Source organism: Propithecus coquereli, unplaced genomic scaffold (assembly GCF_000956105.1).
Source record: "Propithecus coquereli isolate 6110/MARCELLA unplaced genomic scaffold, Pcoq_1.0 Scaffold91, whole genome shotgun sequence".
NCBI lineage: Eukaryota > Metazoa > Chordata > Mammalia > Primates > Indriidae > Propithecus > Propithecus coquereli.
This window is the reverse complement of record NW_012155396.1, coordinates 4,912,092-4,937,252: the sequence shown is the minus strand read 5'-3', so window position 1 is coordinate 4,937,252 and position 25,161 is coordinate 4,912,092. Positions and strand designations below refer to the sequence as shown.

At 42.9% G+C, this 25,161-nt stretch overlaps 1 protein-coding gene across 1 annotated transcript in view; it reads right to left on the bottom strand.

Moving 5' to 3' along the window:
- Positions 1–515: 515 nt before the first annotated feature.
- The window catches only part of NRF1 (nuclear respiratory factor 1), a 117,374-nt gene continuing 92,728 nt past the window's right edge, over positions 516–25,161 (bottom strand). The window contains exon 8 of the mRNA XM_012664751.1: positions 516–709. Within this exon, the coding sequence (XP_012520205.1) occupies positions 546–709 (164 nt within the window). The 3' untranslated portion in view covers positions 516–545. The remainder of the gene's footprint in view (positions 710–25,161) is intronic.

Here is a 25,161-nt window from a genome sequence, read left to right as displayed (position 1 = left end):
ACCTCCGCCTGAGTTTGTCAGTAGCTCAACGCATGACCCTGGTATGAACAAAAACCGGGTGACTGTGTCTGGCCACGTACCCTACCACCCACTAAACTGGGTGAATTATCGTTTCCACAGCTCACCTTGATTTCATACAGATAATTCCATGCGGGTTTCATACATATATATATATGTATATATATATACTTTATATATATGTAAATGTGTATGTCCATATGTACACATATACATATATTCACACTCACACATACACACACATAAGTATACACACACGTTTCTGCAGAAAAGTCCTGCCACAATTTGGCTTTTTTGGGATGGTGAAATTGACGATGCAGTTTCTTACTCCACCAATCCCAGAAAATCGAGTGGTGCTTTAAAAAATGCAATTCCAAAATCCGTTGCCTTTCTTCCTTTTAAAAAAAAAGGTTAAACAAAACTTTTCTTCCAAAGTCGAGAGACTTAATTCCATTTGATTGCACCTCTGCAAACGTGTAAAAAATTTTGAAGTAGACTAGAAAACAATGCCATGATATGGCTGCTTGTCACTGTTCCAATGTCACCACCTCCACAGCCTGGCCGTCCATGGTGACTGCGCTGTCTGATATCCTGGTGGTCACAGGAGCCATGGCCACCTGTACTGGCCCGTTGCCCTGGGCGAGGCTGGTCACCACCGTCTGGTACATGCTCACAGGGATCTGGACCAGGCCTGGGGAGACAAAGGGGGACCATTGGTGGGGCTGGTGCTCAGTTCCCAGGTGCTGGCTGGATAGGGGCAACCAGCTCTCACCCCCCGGGGTGTCACTCTCTGCCAGCCCCAGGTAACCACACAGCCACTGCCCAGGCACAAAATAAATCTCTTTCCTCATCTCATTTTAATTTTTGTCATTAACTAGTTTTAAAAATCTATAGTTGACACATTATAATTATATATATTTATGGGGTACAGTGTGATGTTTTGGTGCATGTATACATTTTAAATGATCAAATTGAGGTAATTACCATATTCATCACTTTAAATATTTGCCGTTTTGTGGTGACAACAATCAAAATCTTCCCTTTTAGCTAAGCAAAGATCTAAAGTATTATTTGCTATAGTCACCCTACTGTGTAAGAGAATACCAGAACTCACTCTCCTAACTATAACTTTGTACCAGCTGACCAACTTCTCCTGGGCCTCCCCAGCCTCTAGTAACCACTATTCTATTCTCTACTTCTATGACATCAACTTAATTCCATTTTAATTTTTAAAACAGACTATCAGGAGAGAAAAGTTTGGAGAAACTGTGGAAACATGCCTCAGGGCAGGGCCTCCCCAATTTGGCAAGAGAAGATCCTGCCCGCTTCCATCTCTAGGAAATGGGGGCCCAACAGGTATGAACCAGCTCATCACCCCTCTGACTGCTTTCTTTCTCCAGGAACAGGCCACCATTGTTTTCTTTGATATTCTGCTACACTGCCTTCTTCAACCATCTTTCTGCCTGTGCTCAAGCCTGAAAAGAAAAAACTTCTCTTCCTCCTATCCTGTCTTCTGGCCACTGCTCCATTTATGTCCCTTCCTTCAGAGTTGAGCTTATTAATAAATAAATAAAGCCTAGGTCATTGGTTTCCTGATTTTTAGATTTCACAGGACCAGTAAAATTTAAAAACACATTTTAGGGACAACTAATAAATAAATAAATAAATAAATACTCCAACCTCATTTCCCAAATTTTCTTTTCTTTTTTTGAGATAGGGTCTCACTCTATTGCCCAGGCTGGACTTTGACTCCTGGGCTAAGTGATCCTCCTGCCTCAGCCTCTCAGGTAGCTGGGACTATAGGTATATACCACTGTGCTCGACTCCATCTGCCTCCTAATATCACTATTATTTCAGAGTAGACAGTTTAACATAAAGAAAGGAAGCAATACATAATCTCAGAAAAATGTAGTCCTTCCTAAAACAGGAAAGCTGATGACTTTATATATTTTTAAAAAAGGGATTTCCAGGGCAGAACAACTGAGGCAGAACAAATGCATATATCTTCCTTTCTTCTGACACTATAATTGAATGAGGGAAAAGGATATAAACAAGGGATGTCAACTTATGACATCAGAGGTTCACCCACTGTATTGAGAAACTGACCTGGAAAGGCCTCAAGAAAAGACCTAAGGTGATATTTGGGGGTGGGGAGGTAGGAGAGACAGTGAAAAATCTGGCCTGCTGTCCTAATACAGACACTGAGGCCTACGGGTCACCTCACCCTTCCCCGGCACACCCTGTGACAATCAGTGTTTCAGTGTCTTAAGGAACAGAGGGGTCCACAGGGGTAGCAGAGACAATGTGGGGAACAGAGGAAAACAAAAACAAATGCCCCCAAAGGCTATTATCCTCAGAGATAAGAGATTTATTATCATAAAAATGGGGTGTAATAAGAAGGAGTAAGAAAAACTTTTTTTTTTTTTTTTTTGAGACAGAGTCTCACTCTGTTGCCTTGGCTAGAGTGAGTGCTGTGGCATCAGCCTAGCTCACAGCAACCTCGAACTCCTGGGCTCAGGCGATCCTCCTGCCTCAGCCTCCCCGAGTAGCTGGGAATACAGGCATGTGCCACCATGCCCGGCTAATTTTTTCTATATATATTTTTAGTTGTCCAGATAATTTCTTTCTATTTTTTTTAGTAGAGATGGGGTCTCGCTCTTTCTTGTTCAGGCTGGTCTCAAACTCCTAAGCTCGAGCCATCCTCCCACCTCAGCCTCCTCTAGAGTGCTAGGATTACAGGTGTGAGTGAGCCACTGCGCCCGGCCTAGAAAAACATTTTAAATAAAAAATTCCAATAGATGAAATATATTCAAAAGAAGATCAGAAGATAAAGTAAAAAATCGTCCAGAGTAGAAAAGATTAAAAAATGGAAAAGAGAGAAAATATGAGACTTATGAGGTCCAACCTCTAATAAAAGAAAATAGAAAAAATAGAAGGTAGGAAATTATTGGACAGATAAGTAAATTTCTAGAACTGAAAAACATGAGTTTCAGATTGAAAAGGCCCATTTGATGCCAAACATAAGAGATGAAAAAAGATCTAGACACTAAGACACATCTTTGCAAATTTTCAGAACACCAGGGATAAAGCAAAGACCCTAAGGGATTCCAGAAAGAAAGAAAAGTCACATACAGAGAACTGGGAATAAGAACGGTGTCGGACTCCTCAACAACAAACCTAGAAGCTAGATGATGGAGAAATGGCTTCAAGTGTCCAAGAGAAAATGCTTTCAGCCTTGAATTCTGTACTCAGCCACATCCATTAAGTGTGGGGCAGAATACAGACATCTCCAGATGAGTAAGGGCTCAAAAAATTGGCCACCCATGCATGCTTCCTCTGGAAGCTTTGAAGGCTGTGGTCCACAGAAGCAGGAGAAAACTAAGAAGGCAGCAGCTGTGGGATCTAGGAGACAGGGTCCACCATGGAACATGGTGAAGGGAGCTCTGAGGGGAGATGAGGGGCCCAGGCCAAGGGCTGTGCAGCAGGTCTGAGAGAACAGACAGCTTGTGGGGAAAACTCCATGACCATGTGGGGGAGAGAGGCTTTTCCAGAGCAGGGTTGGACAGAATGGGTGCTTAACAGTTAAAAAGTAGAAGTCCCACCCTCACCAAAAAAGCAGATATTAACTTGAAGAGAAAATGAAAATTGTATAAAAAAGGAAATATAATAATTATACTCATCTTGGCAATGAGTAATTTTTATGTGGTTGTAATAATATAAACATAGATGTCAAGTTATCCAAAACTTGTGGTAGATGATGTCTCAACTAAAAAAATAATGACATAAGACTACTATTTAGAACAGTAAGGATACATAATAGAAAAAAGAGCATATAATGTTGCCTCTGGGGTGCAGACTTTAAAAAAAAAGTCTTTTGGTCCTTTTTATGGGGCACAGGGTACCAATTTTAAGAGAGTTTTAAGACATTGCACTTTCCACTTTCCACTCCCATGCTCGTACAGTGCAATGTTATTTCCTTGCCCTGCGGACATATTCCACATTCAAGTATTGAGAAGGCCCTGTAAGTTACTACAACAACTCAACTTTAAAATAGCCACAGAATTTGCTGCAACTTTGGGTTCTTCAGTGGTCCTAGGTGGTACCACTGCTACACCACTCATACTAAGGTTGGCTTAATCAGCCTCCTCAATGGGGGGGGGGGCCCAGTGAAGGAACCACCAGATGGAAGAGCGCCACCACCAGGGAAGACTCACTTTTAATCCTTTGTGACATTTTAAACCATATGCTACTTTGATGAAAATAAAAATTAATTTTAAAAAGGGATGTCAGAATATTTTCCAATGCAAAAAAAATCAAACATAAAATGTTATTTCACAATGTTAAATCATATGTAACTTTTCCAGGAATAAGTTTTGCCAGTTTAGGGATAGGGGATAAGTATTTGATGATGCAACATAAAAAGAGACTTGATGTTTTCCTTTGATGCTAGTCATTTTTAGAAGCCCGGCTTGCCCTGGTATGTGATAACAAAAATGAAGGCATGGCCAGCCTCCCCTCACGCTGGCGGTGCTGGGGCCTGGGAGGCGAGGAGAGGAGAGGCGGGGAGGCCGGCATACTCGTACATGGGCTGGGAGGGAAGCAGGCCTGAGGGCCAGGCATTGGCTTCAGCAGGCTGTGGTGGTCAATTTCTTTCATCTAAACTTTTGCAAATGGCTGTTGAATCTCTCTCATCAATCTCTCTTTCTTTCAGTTCACTCCCCCACCACCCAAATTATCTTTCCATAGCATGTTCCTCCCTAATTTCAAACTCCATGACGCTAAAAAGGTCTATAATCCAGTTCAAATGTTTTAGCATTGTATTCAAGGCCTCTTGTGATTTGCCCTGGTCTTATCTTTCCAGTCTCATTTCCCCCACTCTCTCATAGGAACCCTATACTCTGGCCACCCCCCACCCCTAGACTACTCTCAGTTCCCCAATATATTGGTCACATTCCTCTGTCTGGGCCTTTGCTCAAGATGTTCACTACATGGAAGTCTCCAATCCCCACTCCTTCCCCTTTGAAACTCAGGCTCAGTTGTGCCCCATCTTGGAAGCCTACCCCATCCCAGCTCCAGTCAATACTCAAGAGCAGCCTCCCCTGAGTTCTCCGAAGGCTCTGGGGCAGTAGTGTATAATCTGGCTTGGGCCAGTTAATGCGTGTATACAGGCCTTCCCACTTCACTGAATGTGCCTTCAAGGTCAGGCCTGGCTCTGGTTTATTTCATATTCCCCATGGTATGAAGTACAAAGCATGCCACAAGTTTATATCAACATAGCTTCAAGGGCAACAGACCAAGGGAGTCTTATCTCTGGCCTCAACCACTGTGCAGCTGGCCCCACTCCCCAGCCTTTGGACTCGAGGCATGGGCCTGAGTACATGTGCAGACCACATGACCCTGTAAGTTCCCACCTCATCCCAGTGTATCATGATCATCATTGCTTTTTTTTTTTTTTTTGAGACAGAGTCTTACTTTGTTGCCCTGGCTAGAGTGAGTGCCATGGCGTCAGCCTAGCTGACAGCAACCTCAGACTCCTGGGCTCAAGCAATCCTACTGCCTCAGCCTCCCAAGTAGCTGGGACTACAGGCATGCGCCACCATGCCCGGCTAATTTTTTCTATATATTTTTTAGCTGTCCAATTAATTTCTTTCTATTTTTGGTAGAGACGGGGTCTCGCTCTTGCCCGGGCTGGTCTCAAACTCCTGAGCTCAAACAATCCGCCCACCTTGGCCTCCCAGAAGGCCAGGATTACAGGCGTGAGCCACCGCGCCCGGCCCATCATTGCTTTTATACTCTCTTCTGGCCAAAACAGGCACCGTTAACAAAGTAACCCAAAATGCTCAGTGGCAGAGCCAGCACATCTTTGTGACCCCCACAGAGCCCACATGCTCGCACAGAGCAACACAAACCAGAAGCACAGATCAGTCTCATTTCATTGCTTTTGCTTCTGGGCTTGATTCAGTTCCAAAAGTTCCAAACTTGGGGAATAAGTCACACAATTTACAAATACAGTGACTACTGTGAGCAGGGAGACGCTTTCTAACTATGAGCAGCCATCTAGGTTAGGGTGGGGTGAACAGAAGCTTAAAGAATTGTCAAAGTTAAATTTCTTTCACCCTGGCTTATGATGGGTTTGGGTTTCTAATGATGTGGGTCTATGCCCAAAACTGCTGTTAAAATGATTTTTAGTGTCATGGAGAGAGGTCCAAATGCAAAAATATATATTGGCTGACGCTGCTATGACCAGAATGATCTTTTGAACATGCAAACTGATCTTGTTGCTCTCCTTTAAAATTCTGCAGTGGTTTCCAACGTCCCAGTGGATATAAAGTCCAAACCCCTTTGCAGGTATCCAAATCCTTCATGTGAGCCCATTATTTAGTTAAGCCTAGTGGTCCACTAATACCCACTCACTTTACGTGCCAGCCAGGTGAACTACTTGACCAAGGCTACCCAAGCTTGCACCTCTCTGCACACACTGCTACTTCTGCCTGGAATGGGCTCCAGTCTCTCCCCTCCTGTCTTGGGTCCTCTTTCTCCTGGGTCCCACAGCACTGTGTACAGGCTTTATGGAGGCAATGGTCTTATTCATCATCACTGTTTACATGTCTTGTCACCAAGGAGACCATAAATTCCTCAAGGGAGGGACTGAGTCTCCATCTTTGGATCCCTGACAGTCAGCAGATGCTCAATACATGTTTTCTACACTCATGAATAAAACCTGCCTTCTAAGATTTCATATGTGTCCCTTCTGGGGACTGGATGATTAAGGTGGGTGAGTCTTAGGGTAATGAGGCTGTTTTAGGGCAGGAGCTCCCAGCCCAGAAAAAGGCAATGCACAAAATACTACATTCCAAATGAAACCATTTGTAAAAGATTCCATCTTCTGTACTCCACATCAGTCAGGAAAGGAGCAAATTTGGCCACTATCACTGGGCGATGAAATGACTCCCACACAAAGCTCTCTCAGGGTGAATAATTGGTGACAGCAACTACACACCCTGGAAGCCTTTCAGAAGGAGAAATTCATGTGCAAGGGTCATTTCATAACCTCACGTGCCGTGAGGTCTCAATTCCACTGTTTTCTACATGCAGTTTCGGTTTACCTGCACTTTAAATAAACGCATTACCATCCCACTGTAGAGGTTTTAAGACACCCGCCCCCGCAAAACACACAGGCATTTTGACATGGGATTAGATTAAATCGTCTCAGTGTCTCTGACCCAGCAGCCTTTATGGCCATAGCAAGGGAAAGGGGGCGGGGACTGGAGGCTTCTAAACGCAGCATGCACTAAGTCGGGCCGGCTGCCCTTGGAAGAGAGATGATTAAATGCTGAGGTACAGTAATCAGGCTGGGATTGTCCCTGCATCTGCTCAGCCTGTACCTGATTAGCCCTAATCTAGAGGCACATGTTAATCCAAGCTTGTATTCTGGGTCATTGCAATTGATTAAGCAACAGGAAGCCCTTGATGTTCCACTTTAAGGGCTTGGAGTTCTTCTTTTTATTTCTCGGAGAAACCCTGTACAGTCCTAGTAACGAAGGCCTTTGTACAGCACTTGTCAAAGCCCTCACACCGGGCTGCATGTCACTCGATTTCTGCAGACCCTGGAGTACACAGGGCAGGTGTTCTTCCCTTTCACAAATGACAGGCAAGCTCCATTGGCAGGACCATGGGCTCATCACAAAAGCACATACTTACTGTAACATCCTGAAGTTTTTAGTACCCCAATATTTAGAAACTACATGAAACCTCAGAGTTCATTCAGTTTAGTAAATGCAATCCCTTATTTTTTCTTTAAACTCAAAAGTAAATATAAAAAGTTTATTTAAAAAAAAAGTAAACATAGACTGAGAGAGACTGAGTGATTTTGTTCCCTAAATGACTGAGTTTATGGTAAAGCCAGGTGCTCAGGCTTTTGATCTTTGAGTCTTTCCCTACACCACAATGCCCTTAACAACTAACGCCAGGGCCAGCATGGGCCTCAGAGGGACAGGATTGTCCTCTCTGGGCTCCCTGCTGCTTCTCCTCTCAGGCTTCATATGGTAAGGTTTACAGAATTGGCCAAAGTGGAAAAAGAAGCCAAAGACAACTCGAAAACTTCGGGTCCCAGCACAAGGATTTCCTTGTCAAATAACAGTCAAACCAAAATCCCCAGAGGAACTCCTGGCTCCAGGACCACATTTCCCTGTAAATGACAATGAGGCCTAAAATGGTTTTGTTTTGTTTTTTAAAGCAGTTGGGTATTATTCTTGAACCCAAATGGTGAAACATGCTCCTCCCAGTCCTCTACCCCATAAATTGCAATTACATCCTTCCAGTTGCTCAGGCCAAAAACTTTGAAGTCATCTTTGACCTCACATCCAATACATCAGCTAATCTTGTCAACTCTCCCTTCAGATATAAACCCAGAACCCAACGCTTCTGCCGCTGCCTCCTAGGACAAACACTATCATCTCTTGCCTGGACTACATTTGAGCTTCCTTTGTGATCACCCCACTTCAGCCTTTGCCAGAGGGAACTTTTAAAACTTTCACACAAAGTGACGGATATGGGAACATGCTCTGAAAATTCAGATTCCCAGGTGGGCCAGCTCTGGACACAACTCACTGCCCACCCAATACCCTTCCTCCTTTCAAGCCAAATGCCCTTCTAAGAGGACACACTGGGCAACCGACAGCACGCACACAGGCTTCTGCTTTGTCTGCTTGAAGGAGACCCTTCTTCAGGGTTCATTCTTGCTCCTCTCAGGAAGACAACCATTCTTCACACAGTGTTAACCAGTTTCTTTAAAGTTTAACCTCTTTTAGGAGAACCTATATTTTAACAGGCACTTAATTTTTAAGAACAGGTAACACACAGAGGACAAAGTAGAAAAGCTACAAAAGGGTATGGAGTGGGAGAGTAAATCTCCCTCCCTCCCAGTCACTTGAGTCTACTTCCCAGAGGGAACGAGGGTGGCCTGCTTCTAGGGTGGCCCATTGTCTACCCAAGATAGTCTATGCATTTGAAACGCGCGCGCGTTTGTGTGGGTATCTTCCCCACTCAAACAGTGCACACTATTCATACCCTTTTGCACCTCATTTGTTTTTGAGATCTTTCCTTATAATTACAAAGAGAGCTGCTTTAATGTTTTTTTACTGGCTGAAAAGTATTCCATTATATGGAACTACTTGAATTTGACTAAACAGTGCTCTGATGACTTATAGCTCGGGTTTCCAATCTTTTGCAGTTATGCCAAATGTACATGTAACTTCTCATATGTACTTGCATATGTATATGCAAGTACACTGTATATCTGCAGGATAAATAGTAGTACAATTTCCTGGTCAGAGGATATTTATATTTTAAAATTTGATAGGTAATGGGGGACTCTTCCTCCAATTCCTTTCAAGATTCAAAATAACCTATCTCTAAGTAGTGGAATTTAAGATTTAAAGCATTGTAAGCAATAGTGAATGAATCTTTAGACAGGGTGTTGTCTTTGAGGCTCTCAAATCATATTAAACAGGTGGCAGATTATACTATCTACTCATAATCCTGGCTCCCTCCTGCAAAACAGGGGGCCATTGTGCGTCTCTGATGATGGCGCAGGGGAGCATTGTGGTAGACCATGGGTGCCAATTAGAGTAACTTTAAAGGTTAGGGTCACAGCCTTACACATTCTGTGGATTTATCATTCATAAGCCAATCTACTTTATTCCTGACCTCTCCTGAGTGTCATCACTTGCCTGCTGTGTGATGGAATTTACACGCACACGCATGGGCATGCATGTATATATACATATAAATGGAATTTATTTATTTGGAGGAATTTATTTTTCCCAAGACTAACTTCTTTCAGTATTATCTGATGAATTAATATATATATCACAGTTAGCTAAATCTTAAAATATTGTTTGGCAAAAGCCATCCCATCCCACCAAAAAAATTACTTTTGGTAGCTTTCCACTCTCAGAAACATAAAGTCCAAGTAGCTAACGGTGGAGGGAGTTTACATAAGCCTTTCCCACAAATACCCTACATTATTCCTTCATTACAACCATATTGGTCCCCTCAATGTACCCTGAACACCACATGTACTTGCCCAGTTAGATCCCTCTGCCTGGAATTATTGCCTGCCAATCGAAGCCCTATCCTTCCAGCGATTTCCACACCTTTCACGGAGCTACCTCAGGTGGAGCAGCCCACCAGGTCCTCGCCCTCCTATGGTTTTCTTGCCTCCACCATTCATTTGGCACCAGGTACGTGCTAACCTGTTTTCAGGCAGTCACTGCTTTTCTTTCTATAAATCTGCTTACACTGCTGGCAGGACTATGTATTTGAATGCTGGAAACTTGAACATAGTAGGTGCTCAATAATTGATCATATTCTTCATGATTTTCGGAAACTTGATTATAGTCCTCTCAGCCTGGCCCTCTGCAGACTGAAGAGCCTTGAGGCCTTTTACTCCGATCCAAAATGAAGTCCAGTTCTCTCCATATCAACATTCTTTAGGTGCTGTGGCCAAATGCTGTACGGTAGCTCAGGTGCATTTTATGTGAGGGAAAAACAGGCTGTTTCATTTCCATTAAAGGCTTCCCAGTGAGAAAAACCTACATGTGAATCCTGGTTCTGCCATTTAATGGCTTATGAGCCTTAGTTTCCTCATCTATGAAGAAATGGTAACTATTAATCTCACAGGGCTGTTGAACTCGATGTGCTCACATAGGTAAAGTCTGGTACAGTGCCTGACACATAGTTGGGATACAATAACTGTCAGCTGCTTTTCAAAGATGACTTTGAATAAGAGGTTTGATGAAGTCTGGTTGGGGTCACAGATGTTAGGCTAAAGCTCTCAGGAAACAGAAAGAAAAGCAGAGACAGTACAGATCCCCTTTCAGTGGCGATTTGCTCCTGCCAGGAAGCATATTATTCGCCAAAGGCCTTCAAAGATGTAAAGATTAGAGATAAAAGCCATGAAATCAGGGCAGATGGACTGGAAGGCAGCTCCCTTCTGAAACACAGCGATGGTCAGACTAGCACTGGAAGCGTACCATGATGGAGACAAGATGGTTGCCAATCCTGGGCATTGGTAAATCAACAATCCAGGCTAAACCACTACTCAATATTAAGAATGTTAAAATATGATTAGGACAGTATGATATGATGTCATCACCCTGATAAATTGCTGAACTCCTCTAGAAACGAACAGAATAGGCTTGAGCCAAGCAGAGCACGGGGTGCAGGTGTGGTCAGTTGCCCAGCACCACAGCCTGCCCTCCCCCACAGACAAGATAGAGCAGGACAGACAGCCTGAGGAAGAATGGGCCTTTCATTTGCCCTCACAGGCAGGGAAACCTTTGGGAATTGTTGTTTGCTGTAAATGAATCTTTCAGCCCGAAGGCCTTCCAAGTTGGTCATGGAAAAATCTTTAGTTGGGAGAAAAATATTGATAGTTGTGAGAGAAAAATAGAGAGTTAAACAAATAATAAACATATTATTACTCGTGGTGGAAGAGGAATAATAAAACCCAAAGGAAAATTTACAATGTAATGCCTTCTGTAGTTTATGGACATGAAAGCTAACTCTATATATATCAGGAAAATACTGGCTTAAATGAGGAACCAGGACTATGACTAGAAAGGACAGGAATAAATAAGAAAGCAATGAAACCATGCATTGTATTACTTAAGTAACTTCTGAAGTTTTTAAAGAGCCACCAAGGGTGTCTACAGGTGTTTCTAGGGGTGACAGGCAGGAAGCAGATCCTTTAAAAATCTTTCCATTGCAGGCCTGGAAAATATTTACATCAGTGGCCGATGTCTAAGGAAAGCCATTATTATATAAAGAAAAACAGACACAGTATGTAGCGATATAGAAGTGGAAGGAGATAAAAGGAAATCAGGTAAAAAGGCCGGGCCAGTAGGCAGGCAGCAGATAGAGAGGCTGAGAATGACAGACAAAGGACCAGATGGCCAGAGAGGGGACGATGTAGAGCAAGGAAAGGAAGGTCATGAAAAGAATGTCACCATCAAGATAGGAAGGCAAGGGGGAAAGAGAAAAAGCATTTCTCTCCCAGTGGTTCTGTTTCTGTTATATTAACTGCTTCTAGGACATTGAATCTTCCTTTTCCATATTTTCTAAGTCCAAGGCATGTGGGTGCATTTCGGGGAAGATTTGTGGATTAAAATACGTCTTATATCTGGCAAGTACTGAATATTCTCATGAAGCCAAGAGCAGCCTCACAGATGCCTTGGTGTAATGGGCACTTCTCAGCACCCAAGGTTTTCTCCCCTCTTGCTAGATAATCTCAAGATTCATTTAGAAAAACTGCTTTCTGGAATAACGTTCAAAGCAGTGACTATCTGGTTGGGACAGTGTCACTGTGTCTTTTGCCTGATTTTGCAGACCACCAGGAAACTTCTCATGCCCCACATCCCACAAGCCAAATGTTAAAAATTGAATTCATTTTTACTTTATTAATTAGTAAATATCTCGAAACATATTTGGGAGATATAATTTCATGATTTCCTCTTGAAATTATTGGAGATGCCCAGAAACATTATGAAATCAGGATTTTGTGCTTCAGTATTCAGAACTACCATGATTTAGTATCCTGGAGATTGAGCTCCCAATGTGGGGTTGAACAAGCTAACTACAAGACTCACTGACTTGACCAAGAAGGCTTTAAGCTGAAAATGGCAGGAGAGAAAAGTATTCCACCGAAGACTGTGGAATATGCATGTGTTCTGGGGAACATCTAATCTGACTGTCCAGAGAAGGGCAGGGGGTACCCAGTAAATTCCCAGAAGAAATCACTGGGAACGGTGAGAGCAACACTCAAGAGCTCAGTGCTTACACACCAGTGGATAGAGTATGGGGTAATATGTACAGTACACCAATATTTTCAAACGGAAAGTAGAGCCCAGATGACGAACCTCAGAAGAAAGTCACCAAGCTGTCTAAGAGTTAGCAATGGGTGCAGAAATGAATAGTAGGCCCAGTCAGGAGTCAGAGTTAGGAATGGAGATTTATTTATTTTTCTGTTGTTATTTTCAACCTTTTTATTATAGAAAATTTCTAATAGGCACAAAAGGAGAGAGAAGAGTACAATGAACTCTCACGTGTCCACCATGCAGCCCCCACATCTTCTATCTGAAAAGGGATAGAGGGAAGGAAGCCTCCAAAGATCTGCTCCTGCTTTTCAATCCCTCACTTAGCATAATCTGAAGGGCACCATTTAGCGAAAAAACCCTAAGCTAAAACTTTCTAAGTACATATAAAGGGCAGAATGAAATTGGCTTTGGGTTGTGAGACACCTGCAGACAGCAAATCAGAACGTGGAAATAAGCTGACAGTTATGGGACAGTCACATAGAAAGAAATCTTAATAAATATCTTGATCAAGTATTTCTCCTGCTTCTCCTATCTAACTGTACTTACACAGTCAAATTGTTAACGGGGGCAAGTTCTTTATAAAAGAAAGGATCACTTGAGGCTGGGTATTTGAGGCTATAGTGTGCTATGATTATGCCCGTGAATAGCACTACTACATTCCAGCCTGGGCAACGTAGTGAGTTCCTGTGTCTTTAAAAAAACAACAACAAAAAAAGGCCAGGCACGGTGACTCATGCCTGTAATTCTGGCACTTTGGGAGGCTGAGGCAAGAGGATCACTTGAGGCCAGGAGTTCAAGACCAGCCTGGGCAATAGTGAGACCTCGTCTCTACAAAAAATTTTAAAAATTAGCCAGGCACACCTGTAGTCCCAGCTACTCAGGAGGCTGAGGAGCCGAAGAGTTTGAGGTTGTAGTGAGCTATGAGGCACTACAGCACTGTAGCCTGGGTGACAAAGCAAGACTCTATCTCCAAAAAGAAAAGAAAAGAAAAAAAAAGAATCCCAACTAGTAAATGAAAAAGGAACGATAACACTAGAAAAATCAGATTACCAATGGTTACTGAAACTACGAGGTGACCGGGTGAGGAATTAACGTCATCCTTGCGGGAAGCAGTGCCTGGAATGACAGCCTCTCAGAGTTATTCTACCTTCCAGCTGCTTCCTTCTTTCCCCAAAGATGCACCCACCCTGGACCCTGTCAGTCAGGATCCACTTGCATCCTGCTCAGTCTGCCCTAGAGAGGCCTGACAATAACACAGAACTGTTAAAAAAGCACCGGGCAAGATGGGCCACCAGACCTGCTGCGGCTCTGCGGCCTCCCACGTACACCACGGCGAACGGGGCACACGCCAGCTCTGATGTTCACTTGTGGAGGCTTTTCCAAAGCCTTCAGTACACGTCAGCACGCTGAGTGCTAATGCGCTGTGCAGATGTTTATAAAAACATATCTTTTAGTCAGCTCTCAGTTAAACTGAAGGGACGGCAGGCACTGCCCCCCTACCTCCCCCTCTAAACTGGAATCTATGATGTGGTTTTCCTATAGGAGACTTACCTTCCTAATTATGTCTTCCTTAAGCTAATATGAAAACTCATTTATATTTCCTAAGTACCTGGCAACTGGGTGGGAGGCAGGGGGCAGCGGAGGAGATGGTCCAGGCTTACGCTGGCTTGCTTAGAGAAACTGTCCAAGGATTTAAAATGTGTTACGAGTAATCTGCATGACAGATAATCTGTATGTGACAACTTAGAGTTGACTATATTTGCATTTATAAAACTGACAAGCTATTTCTGTCTATTAGGGCTGCTTTGAGGATAAGGAACATTATGTTTACTGAGGTATTATTGTAATTTCATATGGGCTTTGTCTCAGGAGTCAAAGCAGCTGTGTGGCAGCTACTAGAGGCAGAAAAATAGAAGCAGCAAGATTAAAGGCCCGGTCCTTGGTCCCAAGAGTTGCTGAGAATGGAAGGTGCTAGCAGCCCACTCCCAGGGGCACTGTCCACACAGTGAACATTCATACACACACTCTTAGCCCCTGAGTAGTTCACATGTTTAATGAGAAAGGAGTTGTCCAGTCCAACAGCATGGCTGTGAAAGCTCAAGGAGAAGGCCGGGAGAGGGTCGGCTGAAAGCACACATTCCTAAAATTCATTTCCTTTCTTACTGGATATAATTCAGTGCATGTGTGTATGTGTGTGTGTGTGTGTGTGTGGTTTTTTTGTTTTTGCAAGGGGTAGGAGTGGAAAAAGGAGTGGACATGAAATTCTTGGAGAAAAAAGTACAAAAAGGTGAAAAGATAAAGAACACAGTCTACGTAAAATGGCTGGAAGTTGTTGTTCTAGAAACATTCAAGCAAATTTCATTTTCCCCTTCCAATAAGACTGAAATAGAAACTCCAAGGCTTCTTTAAGTAGTCAAGACATTTCAAAAGGCTCAGACCAGTCGCTAAAACAGTGCTGTTTACTAGAAATTCCTGAGATGATGGACATGTCATATTTGTGTGCTGTCCTACACGGTGGCTATAGAGCACTTGAAATGTGGCTAGTGTGGCTGAGGAAATGAATTTTTAATTTTATTTGGTTTTAATTAATTTGTTTAAGTAGCCACAGGCAAGCTCTGAAACTTTTCCAGGGCTTCCAGTGTGCCAACTCTGCATCATAAATGAGCATGCGACACACACACACAGTGTAACACTCAAGAGTTGCCTTTGTTTAGATGGAAACTCGATCTGAAATTGGATGCTTTGTATTCAGCTAAAATATGTTTTCCCGGCGTTTCCCTTATTTATATCACAGGTTCTTTCCTTTACTGTCTTACCCCATCAACTTATCCTAACACCTTCCACCCTCTTGGTCCCTTCATGAGAAACTCTATCGGCATTTAAGAACAATGCAGCGTAGATACACGTTGTAGTACTGCAGGCAATAGGAGAGGCTGGTCTGGGCAAAGTCAGAAGACTTGCTGGACGCCTCTTCAGCAAGCCAATCTGATAGCAAGGCCTTTGTAGTCTCTCTCAGAGCAGCGTCTCACTTTCCATATTTAGACCCCTTCAGTGATTCTCAGATCCAATTGCTGGCTTTACAACAGCAAAGATGTTTTTATCAATTTCAGTTTGAAAACCCCATTTAGGCTCTGAAAATCTCTAAATTGGGGCCTTTCTAATAATGAAGATTTGGTGTAATTATAATGTCACAGGCAATTGTGCTGACAAAGCAATACCAATATGTCTCCTTGCTGGGCCTTTGCTCTCAGTCTGACCAACGGGAGGAGAAAAGCGGCTTTGTCAGGAGCAGATGTGCAGTGGGAGGCCCCAGGAAAGCAGATCTGTTGAATGAAGCAGGTGCCACTTAGACATTCACTTTACTGACTCCAACCACAACCTCCCCTTCATTTGATATCCTGCTCTTGGCAGGAGGATGGGGAAAGAGCATCACACAAAAAGGAAGCATGTTTACCCTGTTCCCATTACTGCTTCTGCCAGGCTGCTGCTGCTAGCTTCTGCACATTTGCTCTTTATTAAGCAAATGCTAGAGCTGGGTGCTGGGAAGTGAATCCCTGTATTTATACAGGTAACCTGAGAGCCAGAGGGCCCCAAACCATCCTGGCTGAGATGTGCAAGCTATTAGAGTTAATAATAGTGCACTGACATTCCTTCAAAATCCTAATGGAAGCATAAATAAAAAGAGGAAAGTCCCCTTTTACCCAAGAACCTTAAAAACTTTATTCTTTAAGAATTTTTCTTGTTATAATATTCTGGTTCTTGTGTGAGCAGTGATTAATGCCCTTTTTACATGCTTAATGAAAACCTATTTTTTCATCTATGTATGGAATAGAAATGACTCCAATTAAACTTGCCAAATATGGATCTGGATCTGGTATGCCAAAAAAAAATTCCCTTTACAGAATATTGCCTGTAATGACAAGCACCGAGATTGTCTTGGTTACAAGGAACTGCAATCATCTAAGATCAGAATCTGTCTTTCACATACAAAGACTCAGAAAGATCTGGGGACTTAAAGGGAAGGAGAATGAAATAAAGAAACATGTAACTTGGCCTTGAAGACACTGCGGATGGAGAGGAGACCATGTCAGTAGTGTCCACTTGACAGATGGCAGGGACCTTCTTGGGAATCTCTGCCCAGAATGTCCTGGCTCAGTTTGCTGTCCTACTCACAGAATAGTGCACCGGCTCATCAAGTTTCCCCACGCTGAGAATACCTGACACAGTCAGACCAAAAAGTAGAGGAAGGCATGCCAACTTGGCTCGACAACATGTGCTAATTCCCTTTGGGGCCCTGAGGAGCCAACTCCTGAGGCATCCAGCCTTTAATATGGAAAGCTTCCAAAAGATACATCTGAAAGACCTCGCCACAGCTTGGATGAGTACCAAAAATAGAGATCAACATCTAGTGGCCTATCATTTCACCATAAATACCCTCTATGTCCACTTTTGTTCTGTAGTCTTAAGTCTTCAAGTAGCAGAACCTAGGTTAGCAAGCAATTCCTGGCGTACAAATGATGGGTGCCCGAGACCACCCCAGTTTGTGAAGGAAGAAGGAGAATGACACATCACCTCTGGATCTGCAGACTCAAGCCAGGAGAAAGATGGGCCTAAACCCACAATGAGGGACAGGAGACACTCTCACAAGAAAGTGCCACTCCTTCTGAAGGTGTCCACAGCTCAGCATCTTTGCAGGAGGCAAATAAAAGCACCAAAGAATCCTGACAACTGGAAACCCCTGCAGCTGTGGGGAATATGTCTGAGGAGTGACAGGGACAGCCTGGTAATTCTAGAGAACTGAGCTGAGGTATGTCTGAGGGATACAATATACACCCATCAGTAATGGAGGCTTCTTGAAGTGGGGTTCTCAGTGTGAGATTTGCTCCCTCCTCCCTGCAAATGGAGGCTTACTGGCCTGGGTCCTAAAAATGTGTCCTAGAAGTGCTAAAAGTGAACCCTCTGAAGATTAACTCCCTTTCCTTTCAGTGTGAGTGTTTAATGATAATGATAATAATAATGGTAGTAGTGGTGGCAGCAGTAGTCAACAGTTACTGCATGCTTACGATGCCCCAGGCACTAACCTAAGTAGGACTGAATATTCCCTGCTGCCCCCAAATGTGCTATCAATACTTTACCCTGGACGGGGGAGACTGGGGAGTCAGGAAAACTGCCACCTCTTTCCGAGAGCTATTCTGAAAGGCGTTTTGGACTTCGGAAGATAATTATGAAGGGAATAGGGGAGGAGGACAAGCTTCAGGAGTGGAAGAATCACCACCAAGCTGTCTGTTCCCTCCCTCAATGTCATGAAAAGGGCTGGGTGAGCAACACACATGGGGGAGAGAACTGTACGACTCTTTGGATGTTCTAGAATCTAGAGCCCCATGATCTATCTCCGTGTTCCCATTTCTCAGCAGCAGCCACATTTCACTGTGAAATTTGGAATTCATCCAATAGTAATGGCTCTTCTCAGTCTTGTGACATACCAGGCTTTGGATATTTGATCTTTTGGGGGCCACTATAGATCCATTAGAAAACCTGGCTGCAGATACCTGTAGCCAAGGAGGGAAACCTGCACTACCGAGGAATCTAAGTGGAAATATGCAAGTGGCCTGGGTCATGAATGAACAGATTAGGTCGGAAGTGAATCTAGGTGTCACTACTGTCTCCTGTCTCAGGTTTTCCTGCTTGGACTCTGCTGCATAAAAATAGGCCAGTTCTTCTTGCAACCCTCCTGCCCTGCTATTTACTGGCTGCAGATTAATGTGGTCACATGGTAGTTTGTTTTTGTTTTTACAGCAAAGCCATGTTGTCTATGAGCTGAGGAGGTCCCTGGGAGACAGAGCTCATGAAGTATTTGTGTTGTCCTCCCCTATGCAAAGGGAGCACAACTTGCCAGAAGACGACCACAGTTCTTTTGCTACAGCCTTTAGATCAATCAGCACAAGCCAACAGAACTTTCTTCAATGATGGAAATGTTCCTTATCTGCACAGTCCATTACAGCAACCACTAGGTACATGTACCTATTTAAACTTAAACACGAACAAATTATAATTAAATTAAAAATTCATTACCTCAGGCCACATGTGGCTACTCAGCACTTGAAATATGACTAATGTGACTGATAACTGCCTTTTAAATTTTATTTAATTTTAATTAACTTGTATTTAAATTCAAATAGCCACATGTAGCTAAAAGCTACCATATTGGGCAGTATAGCTTTAGATCTTAGATTTTGATACCATGTATTTATCTCTGCTAAGAGTTATCATGACTCTTTGACTTCTACTAAAATGATAAAATATGGCTGCCACCATTCCTTAACACATCCTGCAAAACAGTCACCACACCAAGTAGCAGCATAATCAAATGAATAACAAAGACCACGATTGTCATTTGTTTTATACCTTCTTTATTCCCAGGTTGGATAGCTTGGCAAGAGGGAATGAAGGGAAAGAAGGGGGCCTACAGTGGGCAGTAGAAGTATACTGGAGATCAGGGTTTGATTCCCAGTTTCACCATTTATTAGCCGACTGGCCCTGGACAAGTCCCAGCTTTAGGTGCCTCTTCAGAACAGGGCTGATGAGATCTGCTCCACCCACTTTACTGGGCGATGGTATACATAATGGGAAAAACCCTGTCTGCAGAGAAGGCCTGTTTCCCAGAAGGGAAGGCGAGGACACTGAGGCGGCGCTGTCCCTAGGCACTGCTCCACACTCCATGCACTGCTGCTGTCCCCGGCCCAGCAGCTAGTTCCCGCTCGGCTGAGTTGCAGGCCCTGCTCATGTACTCTCCCCACTCTTGTTTCTGAGCCACAGCTCACAGCTCTCCTCATCTTGTTTCTTACAAGAAGTAATCTTTGCAGGTCTAGGAGTATGCTGCCCTCCCCCTCCATTTAAAAAAGACCTATGATTCCAAGGGGGAAACAGTTATAATACAAATGAGTCTCCATTTGCTTTTTCTTACAGAGCAGGCAAGGCCTCAGCCTGGTCTGATTGAGACCATCCTAGTGTCTTCATTTTCTTTCAAGTCACCTTATCAACAAAGGGGTCCATGGAAAAGAGGGCTATTTATCTTCAGGAGGGTGGTCTAAAAACCCACAGCTACCACATGTGCTGCTGTTTAGGGACCTTGAAGATGGGAGGCTCCTATCAGGGGACTCACAGCTCACACAAAAAACAGTTGCTTACGGGCTGCCTGCTTAAGTCCTGGAGACACTGAACTTACCATCTTTGAATTAAAGGTACAAATAGTATCGCAGAGTTCAAAAAGTTATTTCTATGCTTTACGGTGACTGAAAACGCACTCTTACAATAAAACTTTATTTAATACATTTATTTAAACTTTAATTAAAATACGGAGGCAAAAAATGATTTAGTACACACCAGAATAGCACATCAGCAACCTTTTTGGTGAGCAACATTGACATAGTTCCTAAATTAATTTAACATTTACATCTCAACTGACTCATTTGAGAAAAAGTTGATATGTGGATGTGTCCAGAGGAGGAGGAGCACAGAAAAAGGTAGAATGAGAGATGTATTTTATAGTTTATCAAGGTGAGGACTGGCACTTTACCTCTTAGATTTAAAGAAGACATGGAACAGAAGGACATGCAGTAAGTAAAAATGGGCGATGGTGATAAGGAAAAAGTGAAAAAAGTCACCCTTCACAACGGAAGTTAAATACACAGTGCAGTTAAGATTTGAAGACAGACTATGCCATTTTAGGAGTAAAAAGACCCAAATCACTGCGAACTATGTACTAGAAGAGGACAGCAGCCTTAGACCGAGGACAGTGATAAAACCAAAAGTGAGAACCTTTAAACAATGTTACCTTGTATTTCCTTCAATCAAGGTTACAGAAAGGGCTTCTGATCTATTCCTATTTTAACAGTATCTACCTCTGGAACATAAATCCTTCAGCTGCATAAGGTAAGCATGTGGGTCTGTCTTAAAGGCAGGAAAGCAGGGTCCACAACAGTACTGAGCATTCTGTACAACTTAATATATTTTTGAGGAATGACAGAGAAGAAATGGGTGTTGACAGCTAATAATAATTTCATGTTTATGATGCATCTATGTGCTAGACACTATGCTAAACCCTTGACAGGAATCATCTTGTTTGATGCTCACAACTATCTTATGAGCATAGAACTATCATTACCCTAATTTTATGGCTAAGGTTTAGAGAGGTTAATTTGCTTGCCTAAAATTACAGAGCTTTTAGAGTAACCAGCTCCTGCGGGTCCTCCTGTCTCCCTTGCCCCTGCTTTCACTCTCAGCTCTATACCAGGTAGCTACAAAACCAAATGACCCTTGCCATCACTTTCTATGGCAGAGGTTCTTAATCTTTTTTTGTGGGGTAGAGCTGGGCAGTGGAAGGAGTGCCTCTGATCTAGTGACACATCTGATCAAAGCTATGGATCCTAGAAAAAGACAAATAATTTTGAATAGCATTTCTCAGGGTCCACAGACCCCAGGTTAAGAATGCCCTAATGTTGTTATAATATGTATAAAGAAGGTTTTCATAGAAAATTATACACATATTGACTCCTTTGGGTCCAGCTGGGCTTACCTCTATATAATCAGTACAGAACAGGCCTTATAGCTATCCTGCCTCACCTGGGAGGCCTTGAAGATTAGAACTGTGTGTTCCAATCTCTCATGCAAGGACCACACCCAAGAATCCTGCTCCCTTATCTGGACCTCCTGTTTGTCCTCACCCATCTTCTCTGTTACCCCTCTTGCTAAAAATATTAATTATTAAGAAGCTATTTAATGAGCACAGTTGACATTAAATTCAACTAGGGAAACATATATTTTAAAAAGTTTTTCATAAGGTCGAAGAAAAACAGATGTGAAAAGGTGAAGACACGTTTAGTGTGAAAAGAAGATAGAATTTTTTTCTAAAGGTATTTCTGAATTGATTTAGTTTAATTTGGCAGTTGGTATGTGTAGTAGAATGTACATTTGTTTTACAGTACAGCAAGTCTGAGTGAGGTCTTTCAGTTTTAGGAAATTTTACATCTTAAGAGAGAACCTCAGTGGCAAGATTGTTGCCAGGGCCAGACCCGAGCAAAGAGGAACATATTGCACTGGAGATAAATGAGAAAGAGCTGCTCTTTCTCTAAGTGTAATGTTAATGCCTTGTCATCACCTTTAATTTTTAAACATCCCCCAGTCCATTTCCCTTTATTCAGGGCACGAGGAAGGAAGGTTGAGACCCCAGGTCTTAAGCAGGACAGCATAGGTAATGGGTGGTTTCTGAGTCTTCAGTGTTGGACAATACAGAAAGATGCAATCTCCAACCTCTCTCGGGGACCCCAATGAAGGGCTGTAGGCAGAGCAAAGGGAAAGACTCAGTGAGGAGCTGGGGAAACAAATGAGCCAGAGAACTTGCCCTAGGCAGAAATTCACACTTCCCCAGCCTTTTCTCACGTGTAGCCCTACCACCTCAGTCTCTATTTCGCTAAAGACAGGTGGGAAGGCTGAAAGAGTCCTGGCATAAACTAAAGGGCAGCAGGAGGGCTGGGTGAGGCTTCTAGGAGGTGAGCCAACAACTTTCTGATGAGTAAATTTACTTCCTTCTGAACATCATCTTCCTCCCAAACAACTTCCCCTGGTTGTAAATAGCACCCCCTACTCCACAGCCCACTCCAACCAAATGAAACCAAGACACTTTCACTAATTGCGAAGTGGTCTTCTCACTGAAGATACTTAAATCTGCCAGCCAGCTGATGACAGACCTGTAGGCTCCCTGAGGCTACAGAAGGCAAGCCTGTGTGTGCAGAGAGGGAGAGCTGCTGAGCCCTGTAGCACCAGGCATCAGGAACCGCCAGAGCATTCTACAGCCATTAGGAACATCTGGGCAGACAGGCGCTGTGGCTAAACTAGACCATGGCCAGCAGCCTCTGGTAGGGATAGGGGAAAGGTTTGACATTCCCAAACTTATTTGTTCAACATTGGGAGACAGTCACACCTCTGCATTTGTGGAGTCCAAACAGGAACCCAGAGCTCACATTAAAGGGATAGCATAACAGTGGTTTGGAAACAAATTGCCTGAATTCAAATCCCACCTTTGCCACTCTCTGTGTGAACCAGGTCAAGTTACTGAACCTTTCTGTGTCTCGGTTTTCTTATATGTTGAATGTGGATAACAGTGTTGATCTCATAAAGTTATTATGGGTTTTAAATTAAAACACTCAGCAGAATGCTTGCACATAGCAAACATTATATAAAGGTTTGTTAAATAAAATTAATGGCACAGGATTGAGAGAGAATGCCAGGTCAATAGCTAAGTATGTTGATATCCTAGCTCAGAGAGCTTCATAAGTGGAATGTGCCCCAGTATCATCCGTAGTACAAAAAATGAAACTAAAAGAGTCAAAAAGAAAAGAAAGGAGAAATTGAAATTTCAAAGTGCAAGAACACTTGCTTCCCACCCCTAGCCCATCTCTCTGATGAACACTCCCCATAACCCATGCTCAGGCAAAGCTGGAGTAGAAGGAGAGGAGAAAACTTAAATGAGTCAATTTTACAACTTGTTAGCAGTTCTGCCAAAAGGCTTAGTAGGATAAAAAAAAATGGCTACAATAAACCAGGCTTGGTGGCTCACACCTGTAATACTAGCATTCTGGGAGGCCGAGGCGGGAAGACAGCTTGACCTCAGGAGTCTGAGACCAGCCTGAGCAAGAGGGAGACCCCCGTCTCTACTAAAAATAGAAAGAAATTATCTGGACAACTAAAAATATATATATAAAAAAAATTAGCTGGGCATGGTGGCACATGCCTGTAGTCCCAGCTACTCGGGAGGCTGAGGCAGGAGGATTGCTTGAGCCCAGGAGTTTGAGGTTGCTGTGAGCTAGGATGACGCCACGGCACTCTAGCCCGGGCAACACAGTGAGACTCTGTCTCAAAAAAAAAAACAAAGGTGTGGGCAAGATTTTGTACAAAGCATTATATTATAAAAATTATTAATAACCTAAATTATCAATAATAGGGGATTGGCTAATTATGGACGAGGTAATGAAATAGTACGAAGCATTAAAATAATCTTTTCAAAAAATATTTAATGATAACAAATAATGGTTAGGATACTTCAAAACAAGTTATAAAATAGTACTTATAATACAATCCTATTTAGGGTAAGAAAAGGATTTTTTATGAATAGGAAAAAAAAGGCCACATTAAAAAACCCCAAAACATTAACATGGGATTATAGATGATTTTTATAACCAGGACCCTCCCCCTCCCACCGAAAAAAAGCCCCCAGCAAATGCTATCTGTATCCCTTTTTTTTTTTCTTGTGGTATCATTAGAAAAGGTGCCAGCTATTTCAGAAAATGTTGATACTTTCTTAGCGGCTCTGGTAAGAGGCTTGATTATTTATGAACTTCAGTTATCTGTTTTGTTTTCCCCCATCTAGTTTTTAGGAATGAAAGACAGCTGTATGAATCTGTGATAAGATCTCAGACATAAGAGCATTTCTGAGGTGGCCAAGTGCCAATATAATTCTTATCTTTCATTATTTTTGCTGCAATAGGAAGGAAGGGAAAGGTCTGTAGACCTGGTTCTCTGGAGCTTGCTAACAGTAGGTGTCAAGGTCTGGGTGAGAGGCGAAAGGCACTCCACAAAGAGCTCCTCAAGGGCACGAGAACGCCTGTATTTGTTGGTCCTGTAGGTCAAGTGTCCTGGAGTGCAGGGGTTCTGAGGCCCAGCAGAAAGGATGGCAGAGCGAAAGGGAAAGAATAGCCTAAATTGCATGACCTCTTGTATTAAGGTGTGTTAGAAGGGAAAAAGTATTGAGATACTGTGTAAAAACAAACAAACAAACAAAAAACTAAAAGGAGGAACTAATTTGGTGGCCTTTCCCAGCTTTAGGCAATTCTACCCATATCTAAATGAAAAGGTACCTGTGAAAATCTTTAAATTGAACTAAATCATGAAATTCCATCCTAAGAGACCAAAGGTTCATTTACTTCTATTTAACAAGACAGAGAACATAAATGAATAAAGTAATGCTAGTACTTGGGTAGTTCCTTTAGTGATGAGGTGGGGTAGGTGTCCAGAAAAAAGAGGAAGTCTTTAGGGTACACATATGCAGGGTGTAATGTTTTCATCAGGTCTGCCTTGGTGACCTGGAATTTAAACTTCTGCCATGCATGGGTCATGGCTGGGTGAGGCTTCTAGGAGGTGAGCCAACAACTTTCTGATGAGTAAATTTACTTCCTTCTGAACATCATCTTCCTCCCAAACAACTTCCCCT